The 23620-nt window shown below is 37.0% G+C and overlaps 1 protein-coding gene across 2 annotated transcripts in view; it reads right to left on the minus strand.

Moving 5' to 3' along the window:
- Positions 1–23620, minus strand: part of Kpna5 (karyopherin subunit alpha 5) — a 56503-nt gene that overhangs the window by 14866 nt on the left and 18017 nt on the right. For both annotated transcript variants that reach the window (XM_060373625.1, XM_060373626.1), the window contains exons 8-10: positions 11797–11896; positions 2542–2705; positions 40–118 (exon numbers count right to left, since the gene is read on the minus strand). In XM_060373625.1, the coding sequence (XP_060229608.1) occupies positions 40–118; positions 2542–2705; positions 11797–11896 (343 nt within the window). The remainder of the gene's footprint in view (positions 1–39; positions 119–2541; positions 2706–11796; positions 11897–23620) is intronic.

Consider the following 23620-nt stretch of genomic DNA (forward strand, 5'->3'; position numbering starts at 1 on the left):
AACATGATTTTAACAATGTGTCATAAATTCTGAACTCACCTGTGTTTGAATATCATCACCAGTTACAACATTACCAACTGCTCTCAATGCAGGTGATACAACTTTACAGTCATTGTGCCTAAAAACAAAAACAAAAAAAAAATGAGCTTATAAACTAAGTTAAAATTTATATAAAGTTGCAAAAATAGTACAGAAAACTTCCATATTTTTCACTGAAATCCTACTTCATTTTCACTTGGTATCTTGGTAATATTTCAGAAACAAAAAATGTATATCAGTATTATAAATACTAATATAATCTCATTATATTTTATTAGATGACATATTGTGTATGCTTTGTCCCATTATTGTAGTACTGAACTCTGTCACTAATTAAGATTATCTATCATATTATTCTCCTTCACTGGTCCTAATTTCTCCTTTATATTCAGTATTTGATGAAGAAATACTTGAAACCATGTAAAAATCCCATTCTTTAATCTGTTTTATTTTAAAGATTATAACATTTCTCCCTTCCTTTTCCTCCCTCCAAACCCTCTCACATACCCCTCTCCTCTATCTTTAAAACTCATGGCTTCTTTTTTCACAAATTGTTATTGAGCGCATATATGCGTACATATATGTCCCTAAATATAACATTTACAGTCCATATAAGGTATATTTTCATGGCTGTACCCCATCTTTTTACTACTAGTGTTAGTATATATATGCTCATTATCTGCATTAGTAATTATTTATATTGTTTTTACTAATCATTTTTTGTAATACTATCATCTTGACCATATCTATTTATTGATCCATCCACCTATTTTAATGTGGACTTTGGGGCTATTCCTATTCATTAATTTAAAATACATTGCTGTGATTTATTCCCAGTATAATTTTCTACATTCATTTCATTTTTCCTCATTATTAATTCAATCATTTCTCTAAGAAAATTACTTTCTTTAAATGAACAGTGATATTTCAAAATCAAATTATGTCCTCAGTATGCTCAACTTATTTCTAGAGGTGTCACTGCTCCAAATATTATAATGAACATAAACAAAAACATATTTAAATAGCTCTTTATTTCAGTAGTCATGAGTTTACACCGAGGGATCCAATTCTAATCTAAAGGCTGTTTCCCCTTCACATTTTCTAACTAGAAGCCAGCTGCTTTAGTTCACATCTTCCTACATATATAGATAATCTGACATGACAGGCTACCAGATCATGGTTTGGGGGCTCTAAACCATCTTGTGGCCTGCTTGTCTGACCACTTAGGAAGAAGCCACTCTCAAGCTGGAGTCTTGACCATCCCACCGCACCTGTCTATCTTTCTCTGATACTGTTGTCACACTGAAATAGCAGCCCTTTAAAACAACTCTATTCTTTGTGCCACATGCCTCACTTGGATCTAACTAATGGCTTTTTGTTTTTTGTTCTGTTGTTCTTTGAGACAAGGTCTTACCTCTGGTTGGACTCAGAGATCCACCTGCCACTGCCTCTTGAGTGCTGGGATTAAAGGCATGAGCTACCAAGCCTGGCGTATTACTAATGGCTTTTTGATGAAACAAAGGAAGATAATTTTAGAAGGCTGGCATATAAAGAAGCTGTAACATTTTTTTGAACAAAATTTTCTTTAAATTTCTTTGCATGGAAAAGCTGTGTTTTAAACACAGGTAATACTAACTGGCCAGTAAGGAAAACATTTTGGAGACACTAAATGAATCTCCTGGCTTTGTATACTAGTTAGTTATTATAATTAATAATAAGCTAGATTATTGGTTCTGTGAAGAGCAAAAACTGTGTTCTCTCCATCTTAATATTTCATGTCACCTTTGCTGCCAACAGACATTCTATAAATACTGGATGAATTAAGGTTCCTTCATTTAAAAAAAGTTTCATTATTGAAATAAGTTTATAAAATAATTTTCATGCAGCCAGGCATGCATTTAATCCCAGTGCTCAGGAGGCAGAGGCAGGCAGATCTCTGTGAGTTCAAGGCCAGCCTGGTCTACAAGGTGAGTCCAAGATAGCCGGGGCTTTGTTACACAGAAAGACCCTGTCTCTAAAGATAATTTTTTTTTCCTTGCAGTTCAGGAAATATATTAAAGGATTATAGCTACTCTATAAAGGGAGGAGTTGGTAAATTTTTAATTCTTCCTAAGATAGTGATTTTTTATATGTTTAAGACCTTAATCTTTTTATACTTTATTTTTGATTTAATTTTACTTATATATTTATTACAATTTATTTACTTTGTATTCCAGCTGTAGCCCCCTCCCTCATCTCCTCCCAGCCCCACCCACACTCCCTCTTCTCTCCCTATGCCCCTCCCCTAGTCCACTAATAGGGGAGGTCCTCCTCTCCTTCTCTCTGACCCTAGCTTAGCAGGTCTCATCAAGGCTAGCAGCATCATCTTCCTCTGTGGCCTGGCAAGGCTGCACCCCCCCCCCCCCCCCCCAGAGAGAGGTGATCAAAAAGCTATAAGACCATGATCTTAATTGTTAAACTTAATGCACAATCACATAAGTACTAAGCATAAGTTATAGTTACATCAAAAGTTCCACCAATCTTCTGCAGACTCCAGAGTCAATGACTACTTGAATTTTATCATTAGGTCCATCAGAGAGATAAGAAAGGGCCCAGCACACATCTGCTAACACATCTGGATCACTGCTAAATAACAGTCGTGATAAGACATTTAAGCAAGGTGAAACCTGTAAAAAAAAAAGTTAATATCTAATTATTTTCTTCTTCTTATTATTATTATTATTTGCCAAGTTCCTTAGCAAACTGTAGTAATTTAGTTTAAAACCAAAATCTAATGCAATAAAAATGCCAGAGAATTCTTCTATTATTTTAAGATTATGTATCAAAATGATTATAGTTGCTATTAATTGGCTATTGAATAAAATATTCTAAAGCAATGAAATATGTATGTGGTAGCTCTTTTTGATATTTTAGGTCATATACATATCAAAACTAAAACGCCTGCTTCATGTTTACAAACTTATTTAAATTATTTCTTTGTATTCATTATATGTGCTGATTACAAATAAATTGAATAATCTTGAGCAGTAAAGATAGAAAAATGAAGCCTAGCATAGCAGTGCATGCTTGTAAACCCAACACTTAGAGAGACAGAGGCAGCGAAATTGATGTGACTTGAAGGCCAGCCTGGACTACAAAGCAAGTCAGGAACAGATAAGCCTACACAGTGAAACCCTGTCTTGAAAAGACCAACAACAACAAAGAGGAAATGTAAAAACAGATATTCCGAAAGGTTTCCCAATAGAAGCCACTCCTAAGAGTCTATATTTCTTTTCTTTTCCTTGGTTTAGATGCTGGGCCTCAAACTAGTGAGCCCTAAGAGAAACTACCTATCCTGGTCTCAAATTTCAACCTTCTGCCTCAGTATAGAACAGACATGTGCCACCATCCCCAGCTCTATGTTGTCTTACTGTAATGAATAAAGTCATATATCTTCAACTAAAGAACAACTAATAGGTGTGTTTAAATGCACACCTGTATTCCCAGTTCTCAGAAGGCTGAAGCAGAATGAGACTTTGAGGACAGCCCCTGCTATATAATGAAATACTGTCTGAAACAAACAAAACCCAAAGAAAACAACAGCTAAAAACATGTCGGAAAAAACACCTTAACCCCTCTAGCACCATAATTATTTTAATCCCTCTTATTACAACTCAACAGTGTGAATGTGAGCAATTTACAACTCTCGGTGACTGTTTCCAAGTCTTGAAACAGATTATTAAATCAGGTTAATTCTGAGAACTTCACTATCTTTTGTTAATCTCTATGGCATGAAAAATTACCTACTATCTGTATATCCAAATTCATCACTTATAAAATATACACAATAAAGAATTGTTGGTTGTGTAAGAATGCCCGACATACCGGAAATTACTCAAGTATCAGCTCTCCACCCCATCTGTCAATAACTGAGTCTCTTCCTAACTTACTTTGAATCTTTTTAAAGTGGCAAGCTCCCATATCCCTTAATCTTATCTCTCAGATAGGAGTTACAATGGTGGCTTACATGCTCATGTCTTCTCTGTTGAGGATACATCCTGAGACACTAGTGGACGCCTGGAATAATGGATAGTCAGTATTGTTTTCCTATATACATGGACACAAATGCAATGACTTTCTAGTTTGACCAAGCATTTGTCAGGCACTGAAGTTCAAGGTTCAACAACAAAATCAGCACGAACCATTTTACTTCTTTACAGTTTTATGGATATTTATTTATTTATGGATTTTTTTCAGTAACCTCAATATAATTTTTCTTTTCCCATCCATTCAAAAACTTTCATATTTTAATTGAAAAGAAAAGCAATCTACAGATTCAATGCAATTCCCATCAAATTACCAACAAAATTCTTTACAGACCTTGAAAGAAAAATTCTCAACTTCATATGGAACAAGAAACCCAGAATTGCTAAAACAATCCTCTACAATAAAAGATCTTCTGGAGGTATCTCCATCTCTGATCTTCAGCTGTACTATAGAGCAACAGTTATAATAACTGCATGGTACTGGCATAGAAACAGAATGGTGGATCAATGGAACTGAACAGAAGACCCAGAAATAAACCCACACACTTATGGACACCTGATCTTGGACAAAGATGTCAAAACCATACAATGGAAAAAAGATAGCATCTTCAACAAATGGTGCTGGTCTAACTGGATATCTGCGTGTAGAAAAATGCAAATAGATCCATACTTATCACCCTGCACAAAACTAAAGTCCAAGTGGATCAAAGACCTCAACATAAAACCAGACACATTACATTGGTTAGAAGAAAAAGTGGGGAAGACCTTAGAACTCATTAGTACAGGAGACAACTTCCTGAACAGAACATCAACAGCACAGGCTCTAAGAGCAACAATCAATAAATGGGACCTCATGAAACTGAAAAGCTTCTGTAAAGCAAAGGACACCATCAAAACAAACGAATGATGACAAATTGGGAAAGAATCTTCACCAACCCTTAACCTGACAGAGGGCTAATATCCAGTATATATAAAGAAATAAAGAAGCTGAAAAGGAACAAACCAAGTAAGCCAATTAAAAAAATGGGGAACAGAGCTAAACAGAGAATTCTCATCAGAGGAATATCGAATGGCAGAGAAATACTCAAAGAAATGCTCAGTGTCATTAGTCATCAGGGAAATGTAAATCAAAACGACCCTGAGATTTCTCCTTACACCCATAAGAATGGCCAAGATAAAAAACTCAAGTGACAACACATGCTGGAGAGGCTGTGGAGAAAGGGGAACCCTCCTCCACTGCTGGTGGGAATGTAAACTTCTACAACCACTCTGGAAATCCATCTGGCGCTTTCTCAGACAACTAGGAATAGCGCTTCCTCAAGATCCAGCCATACCACTCCTAGGCATATATCCAAAAGCAGCATCAGGGTCAGGTTTTATTACACTTGCATTTGGGAGGCAAAGGCAGGTGAATCTCTTCTGAGTTTCAGGCTGGCCAAGGTTACACAGTGAGTCTATCTCAAAAACAACCAACCAGACAAACCTACAATATTCTAGAGCTAATAGTAGCAAGCTAAAAACAATTCTGGTCCATGCTCTTGTCAGAAACAATAAGTAACATAATTTTATCTTCTATATGAGATAAAATCTTGCCCACAATCACTAAATAAAATAAATGAAAAATTGTGGAGAGCCGAGACTCAGATGCCACTAGGTGGCGCTGACATCTCGCCCTCAAAACTATAAACCTCCAGGGTGCATGCGTAGATGCGCATACACGCTAAAGATTGCGTAAGCATGCTAAGAATTGCGTAGGCACGCCGGTAAGAGTGAGCAGCCAATCAGGGTATTGACACGTCACAAAGCCGCTAAGCATAATGGTCCTAGTCATCAGGCGGGGTAAAAGTAAGCAGCCAGTCAGGGTATTCACACGTCACTCAGGTGCGACCCCGGCTTATATAAACAGCGCCACATCGGGGGTCTCTCTCTCTCCCCTCTTCATCGCGTGACTAATAAAGTTTTTGCTGCGGAAGGATTCCTGTGGTCGCGTGCGTTTCTGCCGGCGTAACGTTCACGCGGCGGCTCCCAACAAAAAATAGCAGGGGCTGGAGAGATGGTTCAGGGGTTAGGAGCAGAGGCTGCTCTTCCAGTAGTCCTGAGTTCAATTCCCAGAAACCACATAGTGGCTAACAACCATCTGTAATGGGATCTGATTCCCTTTTCTGTTGTGCAAGAAAACAGAGAACTCGTACACATAAAATAAAACTGAAAAACAAATAGCTGAGAAAGAAAAGGAAGACTACAAACAAAACAAAAACAAAACAGAAACCCCAATACTTTAAAAAGAGGAGTGCCAATAAGAAAGAGGCCTATTTTTTCCCCAACACCTAAAATGTGCCCCCTCCCCCGGACAAGAAAAAGATTCCCCAGTGCCATGGAAGGCAGGAGACACAAGAGTTGCAAGAAAAGGAATGACAAAGCATGTGAAAAGAACATACCCTGCATCCTACTACAATAGGAAGGAAACTAGCATTCAGAAATATTTTACATTTAAGAAAGATGCACTTCACAGCATGAACAAACAATTACTTGTTTTTTATTTTAGTACAAAGGGAAAACAGTATGTATGTGATGCAAAATGAGTGGGTGTCAGGGAGCATGAAGGTTGAAACAAAGCAACCAAGGAATTTATGTAATATAAGCCCACTGATTGTGACAACCTCCCTTCCTTCCACTATCAAGTTCTCAGCTCTCCTGGAGCTAGCTGTGTGACCTACACTACATCTTGTCTTCCAGCAAAAGAACACAAACTCTGTCTTTGGAAAATAAAACAATAACACTGAGATTCAGAAAACACTCTGAACGAAGTTCTTTAAAGGTAAGAATTTGCTGCCCAATCACCCTACAGTGCTGCCCATGAGCTAACAAGCCCTACACATACACCCATCTTCCAATGAGTTTTGTGCCTCAGTCGTAAATCTGTCCAAAGCTAAGGATCAGGATATAATTGAGGACAGCATCCAGGAGAAAAAAAACCAAGGCAAATAATAATCTGTAAAGAAAACATCTACAAGAAAAAAAATCTCGATCTTCAGAGAGGTCGATAAGAGAGAACAGAATTCTATGTAAACATGAGCAATAATCACTGAAAGTATGATGTGATTGAAGAAATAGTATCATAAAGTGAACAACAGAAAATCTTATACAACTACAACGTTTCCTATAAAAAATAAACACAATATGGAGTTTACATTTTAGTGGGAAAAGACTTAATCAATATAAAAAACATTATGTCAAAGGAAAAAAGGAGAGTAAAATAATGGGATGATCAGAACTCAAGACTGTTATATCGACAGATTACAATATTAATACATTAGTCAAAGTCCGCACTTCCAAGCAAAGGTGACAAGCGATCTCTGTCGCAGAGATGAGTCATTAACAATGGGCACTGCTCTTGCAAGGAATGGAGTTACCCCAGTACCCACTCCAGGTGGCTCACAACTGTTTTGCAACTTCTGACTTTGTCTTCTGGCCTCCATAGACAGACACAAACAAATCAAAAAATATTTTACAGAAGAAAACCAGCCAAGTACCCACTGTAAGAGGCAAGAAGCTCATACGGCAGAACAGTGAGCACAGTAGGTCAGTAGGACGCTAGGAGAGGAGAGTCCTAAAATATTCTTAGTGGGTGCGTGACCTCACAACTGTTATTATAGTAATAGTGAAATATAATTTGTATTTTTTTATTTTGGTGACACTTGCACTAATGGATAAAAATAGATGGTAGGGGGCTGGAGAGATGGCTCAGAGGTTAAGACAACTGACTGCTCTTCCAAAGGTCTTGAGTTCAATTCCCAGCAACCACATGTTGGCTCACAACCATCTATAATGAGATCTGGTGCCTTCTTCTGCCTGGAAGATGTACATACAAACAGAACATTGTATGCATAATAAAATGTTAAAAAAAAAAGAATATTAAAAAAAATAGATGGTAGGTAAAACTGTTGGCACTTGGACACAATTCAAGTCAGAGATAGCAAAATGTACCACAAATCATTATATTCTTCACCTCCAACAAAAGGGAACATTTGGAAGAGCCCATTTAATTTAAGAATCACCGTGAACTAGCAGTGAAAAATACAAACTTCATTAAACTCACCCTTGCACTCATGCCTTATATGAATAATTTACATGCCTTATATGAATAATTTATCAGATGAAATAGAAAATATCTATGTAGTATTTCTACTCACAAAAGTACTTGGGTGATCTGAATAAGCACTGAGTGAGTCACATACTGGATTAGCCAGCCACTTTTCCCCACTGAACTCCATTTTTACTTAAATAATTTCATCTTCATTCAGTCTTAACATATGGAGTCTTTACATCTAGATTCTTAACATCTGCATTTCTTGCCAATAATAATTTAGAAATTTCAAAAGTTAGAATTTCAAAAACTTGCATCTTCCACTGTTGAGTCTGACATCTTCCTAATGCTGACGAGTGTATATAACGTTCCAGTAATAATTTAGGGGACCCTGTTTTCCAAGTAGAGAAACAGACTGTTTCAAGTTCAAGTTAAGATTGCCGGATTCTAATGTAATAGAGAAGAGAAAGTTCAATGGTAGAATTTTAAACTCCTCAATGAGAAGAACTCTTAAGAAACGACCACTCAGATTGGCTCTGGTGACACAGTCTAAAGACCTGTGTTAAAACAGCAGGTGCTGCTACTGAATTCCAGCGCAGCCTAGTTTAACTTCCATTCCAGCAAAGGTTACACACTGAGACCTTGTCTTAAATAAGCATACCACTCAAGTTTTGACACAGTATCAAAGAACAGCCATTCATGACTATCAAAAGACATTGTATTTTTCATCTAAGACAACAACACAACAAATTAGTACATAGAGAGAAATGAGATTTGTAAAACTCTGTGAGACACAATGGTACCACCTGCAAGCCCAGCACTTTAGAGGCTTAAGCAAAAAGACTTCAAATAAGTCCAAAGCAGCTTGAGCTGCACAGTAAGATCCTATTCAAAACACAAAGAGCTAGCTGGGCACTAGGTATATACCATTATTCCCAGCACAGTGAGGCAAAGGCAGATGGATTTCTCTCTGTGTGATTCAAGCCAACCTGGTTTACATAGTGAGTGCCAGGCTAGTCTGAGCTACATAGTAGACCCTGTCACAAAACAACAGCAAGAGAAGGCTAGGCTGTCTAGCACAAAAGATCCTAAGCTCAATCACCAAACCTATATAACACACACCTTCAGCTCAAGAACCTAAGTCAATACTAATAATATTCAAAAAAAGTCTCTCTTTTGCAAGGTTGCTTTTTGTAATAAGCATTACTGGACACATAATTGGCCTGTTTTTATTTTTATAAATTAATTAGTAAATGTTTAAACTTTTCATAATTTACATTTTTAGTCTAATATTATTACATGTAAATCATATTTAAAAAAAAAAGATTTGGGTCCTGTGCTAGCTTGAATGAGAATGGCTCCCTTAGGCTCCTATGTTTGAATGCTTGGTCCCCAGTTGCTGGAACTGAAACAGTTTTAGAAAGGACTACAGGGTATGGCCTTGCTTGAGAAGGTATGCCATTTGGGGCAGACTTTGAGGTTTCAAAACTCTCAGCATTCCCAGTATGTGTTGCTTCCTGCTTGTGGATAAAGATGTGAGCTCTCAGCTACTGCTCTAGTCAACACAGCTTGCCTACTTTGCTCTAACATCATGGACTCTAACTCTATGAAACCATGAGCCCAAGTAAATGCTTTATTTTATAAGTTGTCTTGTTCACGGTTACAGCAATATAAAAGCCACTAATACAGCTCTTCATGTTTAAGAGCAGAAAAAAGTCCCAAGGCCAAAAATATTAAGAATCATCTAATAGTTGTTTTACGCAGACAGAACCACTAAAGCAAAGCATGCTGTGTGAATGTGAGGGGCAATAAATAATATAGTGAAGTCAGCACATAAAGTGAGATAGCAAATAGGATATGAGTCAGAGAGATCATAGTGGGCTCACGTATGACAATTCTTACTGGGTATTTAACAAAATTATCTGGTTCTTGGAATAAAACATGGGGGAGTCACTAGAAACAGAGGTGTAGTCTCAAAGTTGTAGATCATTCTTGCTGCTTTCTTGGGAACAACAACAAAAACAATAACAGATGAAGAAAAAGAAACTAAACAGAAGGATGATTTGCTAGGAAGCTACCGCAGTAAGCCAGATGATAAAAAGGTAGGTCATTCTATAGTACAAGAAAGGTGATATACTTCCTCATTTCATTACTTTGAAAAACTTCAAACTTACAGAAGCTTTGCACTAAAAGCAGGACCAATGCCAACATGCTGCTTCCATATTCACCAGTTAACACTGTGCAAATCTGCTCTCTCTCCACATTCACATATATGTCTCTAATTGAATGTTTATATATGTATGTTTGTCTTTCCTCAGCTGGAGAGTCAGCAGATTACAAAAACAAAACAACAAAAAACACAACGATACTTTTTAGCTTAATGCTTTTGAGATTAAAGCATGTATCAGTAGTTTGTTCCTTCTTATTGCTGAGTTGAATTTCAGCAAATGAATAAGTCATAATTAATTCATCCATATACCAACTATGGAACATGTGCAGTTTCTGGGTTATTTTTATTTATTTATTTTTCACTTTAAAGATGTATTTACTAATTGTTTTATTAAATTTTTATTTTTTTACATTAATTACAGTGTATTTATTTTGTATCCCAGCTGCAGCCCCCTCCTTCATCTCCTCTCTGCCCCTCTCTCTAAGTCCACTGATAGGGGATATCCTCCTCCCCTTCCATCTGACTCTAGCTTATCAGGTCTCTTCAGGACTGGCTGCAGTGTCCTCCTCTGTGGACTAGCAAGGCTGCTCCTCCCTCGGGGGGTTGGAGGGAAGAGGTCAAAGAGCCAGCCATTGAGTTCATGTCAGAGACAGTCCCTGTTCTCCTATCTAGGGAACCCACTTGGATACTGAGTTACCATGGGCTACATCTGAGCAGGGTTTCTAGGTTATATCCATATATGGTCCTTGGTTAGAGAAACAGTCTCAGAAAAGACCCCTGTGCCCAGATATATTTGGTCCTTATGGAGCTCCTGTCCTCTCCAGGTCATACTAACTCCCCCTTCTTTCATATGATTCCCTGCATTCTGCCCAAGGTTTGGTTATGAGTCTCAGCATCTGCTTTGATACTCTGATAGGTAGAGGCCCTCTATGGTAGGCTCCTGTCCTGTTTCTTGTTTTCTCCTACTTCCAATGTCCATCTCTCGGTTTTTTTTTAATTTTTGAAAAGTTGCTCTAAAATATTTGCATGCAGGCCTCTTTTAGTTACTTTGTTGAATGTCTTTCATAAAGTACCTGCCAGTGAGACTCTTAGATGACTTATTCTAAAGTCTCTGTACAATTTTCTATTTTCAATAACCTAACAGTGGGTCTTAATTATATAGGGAGGAGTTGACTTCTATTTCCTATACATGAAAAGAACTAGACTACAAAGAACAATTCTAATTCAACTCCAAGACATATAAATATCTGGTTACAGTGGGAACTTCTGGCCAGAATTAGATGGCAAAGGACTGGAGTGGCAAAGAAAGAATAGAAATCTATAATCTTCATTTAATTTGTTGAATGTCTAAATAGCATCTATTTACTAGAGAAAATAACAAAATATATGAGTCTCTTCAAACTTCAAAAAAAAACTATCATAAAGAAACTTATTTTATTGAAACAGATTTCTTAACTTGTATATTTTTCTCATACCTTACTAAAATTTGGAGGAGGGTTTTTGCCTCTACATAAATTTGAGAGGGCCCATACAGCATTTCTGGTGGTTGTAAGTCTGTTTGAATTTGTTAATAACCTGTCAAAAAAAGAAAAAGAACTGTCATTTTATATTCAATTTCACTTCAACTACTTTCTTGTAGTAATTAAATTCTCTCTGATATACTTTATAAGATTTTTAAAGTGATAAAAACAGGAATTCATTATATTTTAAGTAAAAATAGTTCTATTCTCAAGTCTGAATCTAAGATCTAAACGCTTAAATCATAACAGGGTGAAGATAACAGATGTCAAAAAAAGTACAAGATTATGTTTGTTAAAAATCATGAAAATACTACTTCATACAAAACGAAAAAGCAGGGAATATAGTGTTAAACTAAGTGAAGGTCAGCTGTTGGCAAAAGAAGTTGCTTTTAACAGGTCTTCTGATGTGTTTTTTTTTTAAAGCTGCTTTGCAATGAACATTGACAGATGCAAAACTGAGTATCTGAAACAAGAATGTCTCTCTTTTCTCAGCTCCCTAAGAAGTTATTAACAATTTCCCCAGATACAGAACATAATGCTTCAGTTATTCTGGTAGTTTGACTGAGACTGGCCCTCACAGGTTCTTACATATGCATACTCAGGTTCCCTACAACTGGTGGCTTTTTGGGAAGGATTAGGAGGTGTGGCCCTGGTGGAGCAGGTGTACCACAGAGGGTGGGCTTGAGGTTTCAAAAGCCTTCTACCATCCCCAGTTCACTTCCTGCCTCCTGCTTGTGCAAGGAAAGTGAACTTTCAGCTGCTGCTCCAGCAGCCATGCCTTTTCTCTACCATGATGAATCCTAAACCCGGGAACTGTAAGCCCAATCAAAGTCTTTCTTTTCTGTAAGATACTTTGGTCATGGTAGTTTATCATCGCAATACAAAAGTAAGTAATATAATATTATGTATATGTTTTAGTTAATTATGTCTAAGATAGAAGACTTCAAAGGAAGTGAGATGATTTAGCAGGTAGAGGCACTTGTCTCCAAGCCTGACAATTGGAATTCCACATGATGGAGACAGAGAACTGACTCTAATAAGCTGCCCTTTGAACCCTACAAACACACACTAAATAAATAATAGGAGAGTCCCTGACATTGAAAGGGTTAGACTAACTTTGTAACCTGTATGTCTTCTAAAGCCTATAGTTTTGAGTTTTAGGTTCAGATACTAAGCTAAAGCCTCTTAGTATCTTTCCAGAGAATGGAAAAATGTGACCCTATCTATGAGGACAGATAGAGAAAAAGGCAAGCAAGCAATGACCTTCACTCAGCAAAAAGAGAAACTCCTGTCTTTGAGATAGTGTTTCTTAGCAACAAACCCCGACTTTTTCTGAGTAGCTTTTGACCTCCAGCCAAAAGTCCGCAGCCCCTAATCTTCAAGGATGAGCTAACCACCCCCACCTTAAATTGCAGCTGCATCCACACTTGGCAGGACTGGCCAAGCTTGAGCACCTAAGACTAACCAATTATCTTACTTTATAGCTTCCTCATCCAATCCTAAATTGCCAAAATTGTAACTTCAAATTTCCCGCATTTTTTCTTTTAAAAACTTAAAGGCCTTTGTCTCCCGGTGCCACTCTTTGCTGACCAGCAGGGGTGACCCCATTGTGCAATGGTTAATAAACCTCTTGCTTTTGCAACGAGTCTTGGTCTGGGGGAATTTCTGGGAAGGGCGCGATCTTGAACTCCTGAGCTGTGAGACCACAGGTCTTACAACATAGTATATTTTTCTTAAACTTTTAAGGAATTATGGGGCCTGGTGACGTCATAATTCTTTGTACCTTAGAAAAAGAAAACACACACCAAATGTGGGCAAGCAGCTGCAGTTTACTGAGCTAAGGAACTTACCAAACCAGCTAGAGATAGAGAACCTAGGTTGGAAAATAAAATCTTATTTTGTAGTGACACCAACAAAAATGGTAAGGAAGGGAACTGATAAACTTCTTCCCTAGAAACAACAATAATGAGCAAGTAAATAAAAAAGAAAACTGCCTTGCAAGCACTGTTCTTACCAACTTAGTCAGAATTTGGAAAGAATCAAAAGTTTATAGCCATGGAAGGCTGAAATCTATCAGTGGACCTTTCTGGTATTTTAATTTACCTCTGGTCGAACCCAACTCTAGCCTGGCAGATGATTTTAAACAAGTATCCTTTTCACCTGGAGGGTCCCTGTTTTAGAGAAAGCAGAGCAGGAGCATATACCTTGTTTCGAAGTGCTTGTTTATACATGTGTTGCCAGCTTTGTGAAAAATGGATATAAGATGTGTTTGTCTTTCTTTGTCTTATCTGAGAACTCTCAAGAGATGGAAAAGTAACTAAATGCTTCCGAATAAAGTGCAGAAATGTAGGGCAAAGGGCAAATAGGAGACATTGAAAAACAGAAGGGAAAAAACAGGAGTGAAATACTCTGATGTCTAAACTGTTTGAAAAACGTTTGCCTATCAGAAATCTAGACAGCCACCTACATCTTCAGGTCAGAGTATATACTCAGGAAAACACCTGGGAAGACCCTATTCTTATCTGTCTGACCTTCAGGCTTAGCATAAACAGTATAAGGCTGAGTCACAGTAGTGAATGGCTTAGCTAAGCACCACATGGGTGACAACATAACAACAATTTTTAAAACATCTTTTTTCAAGGACTAGAGAGTTGCTAAAAGCATCTGCTAAAAGCACCTGTTGCTCTTGCAGAGGAGCCAGATTTGAGTCTCAGCATCTATATGCTGAGTCACAACCAATTGTAATTTCAGTTCCAGGGTATCCAAGTACCCTCTAGATCTTTGTAGACACACAGGTATACATGAAGGCAAAACACTCACACAGAATAAAATGAATAAAGCTAATTTAAAAAGTCACTTCTCTCCTCATTTTTATGCCTCCAAACATTTAAGACACTATAATACCATAAGCCCCACTAAGTTAAATGCACAGAAACACTAAAAACTATAAATAACCAACAACACAAGCGTTATGAATGTTAAAAACGAAACAAAAACGTTAAACAAGCAAGCATAATAAGGAATGTCATTTAGAACCCAAGAAAGGACAGTCTGATTTCCATAGCTGCTGTATTATAATCAAAATGTATGGTTTTCTGTTGGGGGTACAGAGGTCCTTGAGTGCACAGAGAACCACGAATGTTAATATTGCAGGGGTATCTCACTATGGAGGAGATAAAAATCACACGCCTGCATTCCATCCAGAAAGCTAAGAATGGAGGTGGCTAACAACCTGGTGATCTTTTTGCTCTCTGAAAGGACAGACATCATCCAAATCCCCCAGAATGACTATTCCAAACTCTTTCTTTCCTAGACCATTACCCAACCTTAGGGTAGCTGTTACTTTATGGCCTAATGACCTCTATGTCATTGGTAAGAAACCACACTAGATTCTAGGCCTTTTGGCTATAGATCCTACCCTCATGGTCACATGCACTGTGCAAAAGAGTTGTATCTTAAGCTTTACTGTGCACATGGAATTGAACTGACTGAACTGATTGTTGCCTTGAAACCTTTCCCTAAATTCTACTGTTTTAAATATGCTGACAATGAACTGCCTGGTATTAGACTCCCCAAACTCTGATCCAGGTTGACAGCACTGGATTTTCTTTTTCCCCCTGGGGCCACAAACAATTTATTAAATATTATAAGGTCCCTTATAGCTAGAAAGGTTCATTCCTAGTTTGTAATGTAGATGGGTCTGCATAGTGGGCAGGACAGCAGTCTCCCAAAGAGAGGAATAGCTAGCAAAAGCCATTAAGAAAAACGTCATTTTGTCTTTTTTGCTGTTATTTTGTCTCTTTTTTTTTTTTTTTTTTTCCAGAGCTGAGGACTGAACCCAGGGCCTTGTGCTTGCTAGGCAAGTGCTCTACCACTGAGCTAAATCCCCAGCCCCTGCAGGGAAAAGGCACAGAGCAAGTTTTAACCTACAGCCTAAAGACATTAATTCAGGTCTCTTGGATTGAAGCTGATGAAATCTCTGTTGGATTATTCTGTGTTAGATCTATAGTGCTGTGAGATAATAAACTTGTATTAATTAAGAAAAAAAAGAAAAACGTCTTGCATCATATCAAAACTATTAGCCATAATGTTCCAAATCTAAATTATTTTTACATCTTCTGTATCTGCCATAGCATTTACATGTAACATAAGATTACTATACTTAAAATTAAGTAATCAAGAATACTGTTTGGCCTAATGGAGTGAAGGAAACAGATGAAACCGACCTCTAAAATGACCAAAATATACATATATTTTTAAAAGATGAACAACATAGTTCCCCTGTACTTACAGTTATTTGTATTCAATGAAATACCTTGCTTATATTTAGATGGCTAGGAATGGGACTTTCGAAGGAATCACTGCAGTATTGTCTTTTTATTATTAAAATAAAAATTGTTTAATTAATTTTTAAATTATGATTAATTGTACTATACATATTTTGGATACTAATTAAATCAGGAAACATCAGTCCTGAAGATAAAATATCACAAATGTTATTAGATTTTAATGTCTTTTATATAATTTGGTTAAGAATTAATCCAAATCTTTGAGTAATTCTTGATAGACTACATAGACAAAGTTTAATTTAAAATCTAGAATCTTTTTATTTAAATTATACTGTATAATGAGAATATATGTTTCTAGGCTGGGTTTTTATTCTTATCTTTTCACACGGTTTACTTTCTTGTCTGACATCTAAAGAGACCCTCTCAGTTTTCAACAAGAAATTAAGAGGCATACTATCGAGACTCTAGCCAGCTCACAAACATGGCTCTGGTAGGCCTTGCCATTCTCCTCATTCCCTCTGCCTTACTAAAAAACCGTTAGATTACATTCTGAAAGCTGCTAGCCACCAAGGCTAGCCACTTCCTCCTCTAGAGGCTGACCACCAAAGCACAGGTATCAAAGTATTAAAGTGTAGCAACCAAAACCCCTTCTTGGCTCACCTCATTAACATGCCCAATTAAAATTAAGTACCTCATCCTAAGACCAGGTTTCCCCCTGAACCTTTATAAGCTGCCATTTTCCTATGTGCCATTTTGTCTCCTCTCTATCCAGCGGCAGCCCTTTGTGCCCAGGAAAAATACCCCTGCTTTCTTTCCCTTGTTCCCTTCCCCTTCTCCCTCATCCTCTATCTCCCCTTTGTCCCTCTGGAGCATAAATCTCCTTTGTGCTGAGAACTTGTCCTTGGGGTATCTTGAGCAGACTTTAAGGTTCCCTATACATACAAAGTAAAAATAAATAAATAAAACACACATACACACACACATTGGATTTTACTATAAACGCTTTAAATTATCTTAAATATGCTCAAAAACCTTACAGGATTGTTTTGTTTTGTTTTTCAAGACAGGGTATCTCTGTGTGTAGCAGCTCTGGCTATCTTGGAGCTCACTCTGTAAACTAATCTGGGTCTGAACTCCACCTGCCTCTGCCTCCTGAGTGCTGGCTGGGATTAAAGCTGTGAAACACCACCACCCAGCCCAAGAATGAAAGGCAAACAATGAAGAAATAAAGAATTATCAATACAAAAATTTTAAGATACTAAATGAAATTACAGGTTTGAAATTAAAAATTCACTGTGTTTTCAACAGCAGATCTGAATGGCAGTAAAGTAAAAAAAAAAATGCATCATCTGAAAGCATGTCAATTCAAAAGACAGGGTCTGAGGAACAATGAAAGACAAAAATATAGAGAACTTAAGATATCTATGGGACAGACATAAACCTACCAGTATATGAATAATGAAAATATAAATTGGAAAGGAAAAAACATAGCAGAAAGAACATTTGAATCAATAAACTAAGAAAGTGAAAAATTTCTAAGTAGAATAAACTAAAGAAACCCACACTAGGACATAATGAAATTGTGAAAAAGCCTAATAGGAAAATGTCAGATTCAAAGACATAAGTAACTCATCATGTGTACAAATGCTCACTGGTGATGTTAACACATGTTTGCTCATTAAATATAAAAGGAGTACAGAACAGGGAAACATAGCTACAATGCTGAAATTAAGTCACCTAACATGTCCATAGTCAGCAAAACTGTTCTTCAAAGCTTCAGGAGAAACCAGAATTCTCTGTCAAGGAAGGACGTCAATGGTAGGTTTGCTTCACAAGATTGGCTAAAGGAAATCCTTCATTCTAAAATAAATGTCCAATCAAGAATAACTAAAAACATACAAATAAGGACATTACTAAGGATAATGACATATGTAAATGAGTGAGAAGCATTTCCCCATGTAACTTAAAAGACAAATGTAAGAACAGAATATAATATATAATGATATAATTTGTGGCAATAACAACTTAAAAGGGAAGGGCAGAACAGAGTTTTGGATAATTTTTTAAGCTAAACCAGACAAAATTATTGTTAGTATAAGATGATAATTATATTATCCTAAAATGATAACACAAAAACTTTATACAACTTTAAATTATTAAAGGAAAAAAGGTTCAATCAGAGCGGGCTTATAACAAGTAGGATACAGCCTAGGCCTCACTATGGCTTCTCTACTGAATTCTACGGAGCATTAAGAATTTAATATTGAGTTCCTGTCAGAAATAGTCCCTGTTCCCCTTACTATGGGAAACCAATTGCTTACTGAGCTACCACGAGCTTCATCTGAGCAAAGGTTCTAGGTTATATCCATACATGGTCCTTGGTTGGAGAAACAGTTTCAGAAAAAAACCCTGTGCCCAGATATATTTGGTCCTTATGGGGCTCCTATCCTTTCCACGTCATACTAACTCCCCTTCTGCCAAAGGTTTGGTTATGAGTCTGTCTTGAAAGGCTGCTTGGTAGAGTCTTTCAGACAGGAACTCAATGGCAGGCTTTTTGACCTCCCCACCCCCCAAGGGAGGAGCAATCCTGCTAGGCCACAGAGGAGGACTTTGCAGCCAGTTCTGAAGATACCTGATAGAACAGGGCCAGACGAAAGGGGAGGAGGTCCTCCCCAATCCATGGACTTGGAATGGGGCAGGGAGAAGCTGAGGGAGGGAGTGTGGGATTGGGAGGGAATAAGGGAGCGGGATACAGCTGGGATACAGAATTAATAAAATGTAACTAATAATAATAAACAATAATAAAAAAAGAAAATGTCAAAAAAATTTATTTCACTTTTAAAAAAAAGAATTCAATATTTCCAAAAGGACTCTGAGATTTCACCTTACACCCATCAGAATGACTAAGATCAAAAACTCAAGTGACAACACATGCTGGAGAGGTTGTGGAGAAAGGGGAACACTCCTTCATTGCTGGTGGGAATGTAAACTTGTACAACCACTATGGAAATCAATCTGGCACTTTCTCAGACAATTAGGAATAGCGCTTCCTCAAGACCCAGCTATACCACTCTTAGGCATATATCCAATAGATGCTCAAGTACACAACAAGAACATTTGCTCAACCATGTTTGTAGCAGCTTTATTTGTAATAGCTAGAACCTGGAAACAGCCCAGATATCCATCAACGGAGGAATGGATGTAGAAATTGTGGTACTTTTACACAATGGAATACTACTCAGCAATTAAAAACAAGGAAACCATGAAATTTGCAGGCAAATGGTGGGATCTAGAAAAGATCATCCTGAGTGAGGTATCCAAGAAACAGAAAGACACACATGGTATATACTCACTTATAAAAGTGGATACTAGACCTATAAGATAGGATAAACATACTAAAATCTATACACCTAAAGAAGATAAACAAGAAAGAGGGCCCGGGGTCAGATGATCAATCCTCACTTAGAAAGACAAATGGGATAGGAATTGGAAGTAGGAGAAAACAAGAAACAGGACAGGAGCCTACCATAGAGGGCCTCTGAAAGACTCTACCTATCAGAGTATCAAAGCAGATGCTGAGACTCATAACCAAACCTTGGGCAGAATGCAAGAAATCATATGAAAGAAAGGGGGAGTTAGTATGACCTGGAGAGGGCAGGAGCTCCACAAGGACCAAATATATCTGGGTACAGGGGTCTTTTCTGAGACTGTTTCTCTAACCAAGGACCATATATGGATATAACCTAGAACCCCTGCTCGGAGGTAGCCAGTGGTAGCTCAATATCCAAATGGATTCCCCGATAGGGGAACAGGGACTGTCTCTGACATGAACTCAATAGCTGGCTCTTTGACCTCTTCCCTCCAACCCCCCAAGGGAGGAGCAGCCTTGCTAGGCCACAGAGGAGGACACTGCAGCCAGTCCTGAAGATACCTGATAAGCTAGAGTCAGATGAAAGGGGAGGAGGACCTCACTATCAGTGGACTTAGAGAGGGGCAGGGAGGAGATGAAAGAGGGAGGGTGGAATTGGGAGGGAATGAAGGAGGGGGCTTCAGCTGGGATACAAAGTAAATAAATTAGAACTAATATAAAAAAATAAAAATTTAATTAAAAAAAAGAATTGAGTATTTCTCAAGTACTTTGAAGTCTAACTAGACAAACTTCAAACCTTCAAACCTTCAAACCAAAGGCAAGAACATCATAAGAAATATACAGATGAATATTGCTTATGAATATTCATATAAAATTTTACAATACGGTTCTACAAAAATTAATTCCAGGAAATTTCATTTAATAAATAAAATTATTAAGGAATGTCTCCTGATAAAATTTTATCCCAGGAATTCAAGGATGTTTCAATACATAAATATCAATGTAATAAACCACATTAACAGGATAAACAAAAGAAAATATGATTGAGTCCAGAAATTGATATACAAAAAAAGAAACGTAACATTCTTTTATAATTAAAAAAAAACCAAGAAAAAAAATAGAAAGAAATGATCTCGACGTGATAAAAGAAGAAAAAGCTATCCAAACTGGAGTACAGAAAATGAAATTATCTCTATACACATAATATAATCTCATAAACATAAATTTAATGAGAGACACAAAGCAAGACCTAGTCTCAAGAATGAAAGAGAAAGCTACTATTACAAGTGAATTCACAATGTTGCTGGGTATAAGATCAACACTTCAAATTAACACAATTTCCATATATTTTCTATGAATACATTTTTTAAATTAAGAAAATGCATTTATTTATAATAAAAAATAAAGATGTTCCTTGGGTTATGACGTTATGCATGAATAAATCTATCACAAGTTGGAAACACTGCAAAAATAAAACATACAGAATACATCTAACCAATTTTTAGTTTGGATCTTAAAACGTCTCCAAATTTCATGCTAAAGATAAAAATAATGATAGAACCTTTCAGAAGTAAATTAAGTTACTGGAGGAATGAAGTGAAGATATTGGGACTTTGGCCTTTTCTGCATGTTATTTTTTGCTTCTTTATTACTGAAAGGTCAGCAGTTTCACTCTATCACACACCCCTCAATGATACTCTGTCTCTATAGAGACACAAAATAACTCCTGGGTAATCATGTACTGAAGCTTCTGAAACTGTGAAGGAAAATAAGCCTTTCCTCCCTACAAGTTTGTCACAATGACTGAAAACTAACATACCTCGCAAAATAGCACAGCACCACAGTACTCTACAGCGGATCAGTTGTTTGCTCTCAACTATGGCTAACTGGAAGATGCAGTTTGCCACTACTTCTGGAATCACAAGAGTATTGTTAACAACATACTGCTGATCCAGAAAAAGTCCAAAAGTCAAAAACTAGCTTCTATTAAATGTATTTCACTGTTAAACCCTCAAGCCAACCAATCATATGTTCAATCAATGTAAACAGGAGGCTGCTGTAGGGTAAATTTAATCAAGGAGTAAGACTTACTTTCTAAAAACTAAAAAAATATTAAAGCCCTAATATTACATCCCATGTTTTCTATTGTTAAGAAATCAATCTACAGATTGAAAATGGCAATTCTTTTTTCACAAAACCAAATGTTACTCAGCTGTAAAATGAAGTGCTGACACATGAAACCGAACAGGCTCAAGCCTGAAATGAATACAGTAAGAGAAACAAGTGAGGCACAAAGATCATGGTGTATTATATTCTTAAGACATATCTGGAAAAGATAAGAACATAAAGCAGATTTTAGTTCTCATGGGCTGTGATGCTGAACCAGGATATGACTGCTTAATGGGCATTAGGTCTTGAGTTGAGCAAAAAATGCAGGAAGTCAACAGTGCTGATCATTGCTTAACACTAGAAATATACTTGATGTCACTGAATAGAAGAACATAAAACAGTTAAAATGAGCTGAGCATGTCAGCTCTTTCATCCTGTAATCCCAGCACAAGAGGCTCAGGTAGGACTGTCATGAGGTCATCTTAGTATATACACAAAAGTTCCAAGCTGGACTCAGTCAAGGGTAAGATACTATCTAAAAAGAAAAAAAGAAAAAAAAAATCTCAAGGAAAAAAAGGATTTATATTAGGCCACAGCTTGAGGGTCAAATCTGTGACGGTGGGAAGGCCTGGTGGTAAGAGCACGAGCTGACTGGACACAGTAAATATCCCATCCAAGGCCAGGAAGCAACTACTGGCACTCAGCCCAGAACCCCAGGCTATGGAATGGTGGCATCTCAACTGAGCTTTCCAACTTTAACTGATGCAATCTAGAAACTCCATCACAAGCTCGCACAGAAGTTTGTCTCCTTGCTACTCTAGACCATCTCAAGTTGACAATCAGCATTCACCATCACATATAAAATGGTAAATCGGTGATCTATATTTGAAAAAGAACTAAAACACTCTTCTGAAGAATTTCCTATAAATAGACGAAACCTCTAAAAACAAACTCATTTTAAAACAAAAGTAATAAAACTGTTTTGTTTACACACACACACACACACACACACACACACACACACACAATGGCTACTCAATTAAGCAAAGCAAAAGAAAACAGGTTAACAAGCCAGATTTGGCTCAGGTAGTAAATATTTATTTCATTTTAATGTTATTATGAAAAAGTATAAAATTATAAATTAAAGTTAAATAAAGCTGTGTTAGCACAGTCAATATAACTAACAGGTTTATATTTACTAAGAGTCAAATAATTAGCAACATAATACAACTTCAAGCAAGCCAAATGACATATTACTAGAAAATATGTATTTACTGAGTGAATTTCAATGTGACAGATAATTCATCATCATTTCAAAGCTAGTAACTTCCTTTAAAGTGATATCTGGTACTAACCTGATTTAAATCTTTTATTTTTATATAAACCTTTCAATATTTTGTTTGGTTCTCTTCTCCTCCTTCTCCCACTGAGACAGGGATTCATGTATCAGAGAATGATCCTGAACTCCTGATCTTCCTGCCTCTACCTCCCAAGTGCAGGGATTACAGGTGTGCCTCGTGGTGCATGGCACACTTCTCAAATTTGGAATAAAATGTTCAATTTTCTATGGTCAAATTCTATAATGAAACTGGTATTTTCTAACATTCTTTCTGCGATGCATTATGTAAACATCTGGCAGTACACAGCTAGGTATGGAGGTTTTTTTTTGATCTCTATTGACTAGGTTTGCTCAGTCACCAAAGACATTAAAAAGAAATCAGAAGCTAACAAATGCTTACTACTTCATAAACCACTACCAATCTGGTAAATTAACAAGCAGAAAAATAAGCTAAAAAAATAGCACCTAAAGCATTTTTAAAATGTTCAATTCATCTACAAATCAAATAATCACATCAGAAACATGTCACATGGAAAGGACAATGACAAAACGTCCATAGTAATAAAATTGCAGTAAAATTATAACGAACAGTTCAGTGGCCTGTAAGCAACCAGCTCTGAATGACATGTAATTGTGTTAACCCACGCCAAGAAATAATCACTTCTATGTTGT

The sequence above is a fragment of the Meriones unguiculatus genome, chromosome 20, assembly GCF_030254825.1.
Source record: "Meriones unguiculatus strain TT.TT164.6M chromosome 20, Bangor_MerUng_6.1, whole genome shotgun sequence".
NCBI classification, from domain to species: Eukaryota; Metazoa; Chordata; class Mammalia; order Rodentia; family Muridae; genus Meriones; species Meriones unguiculatus.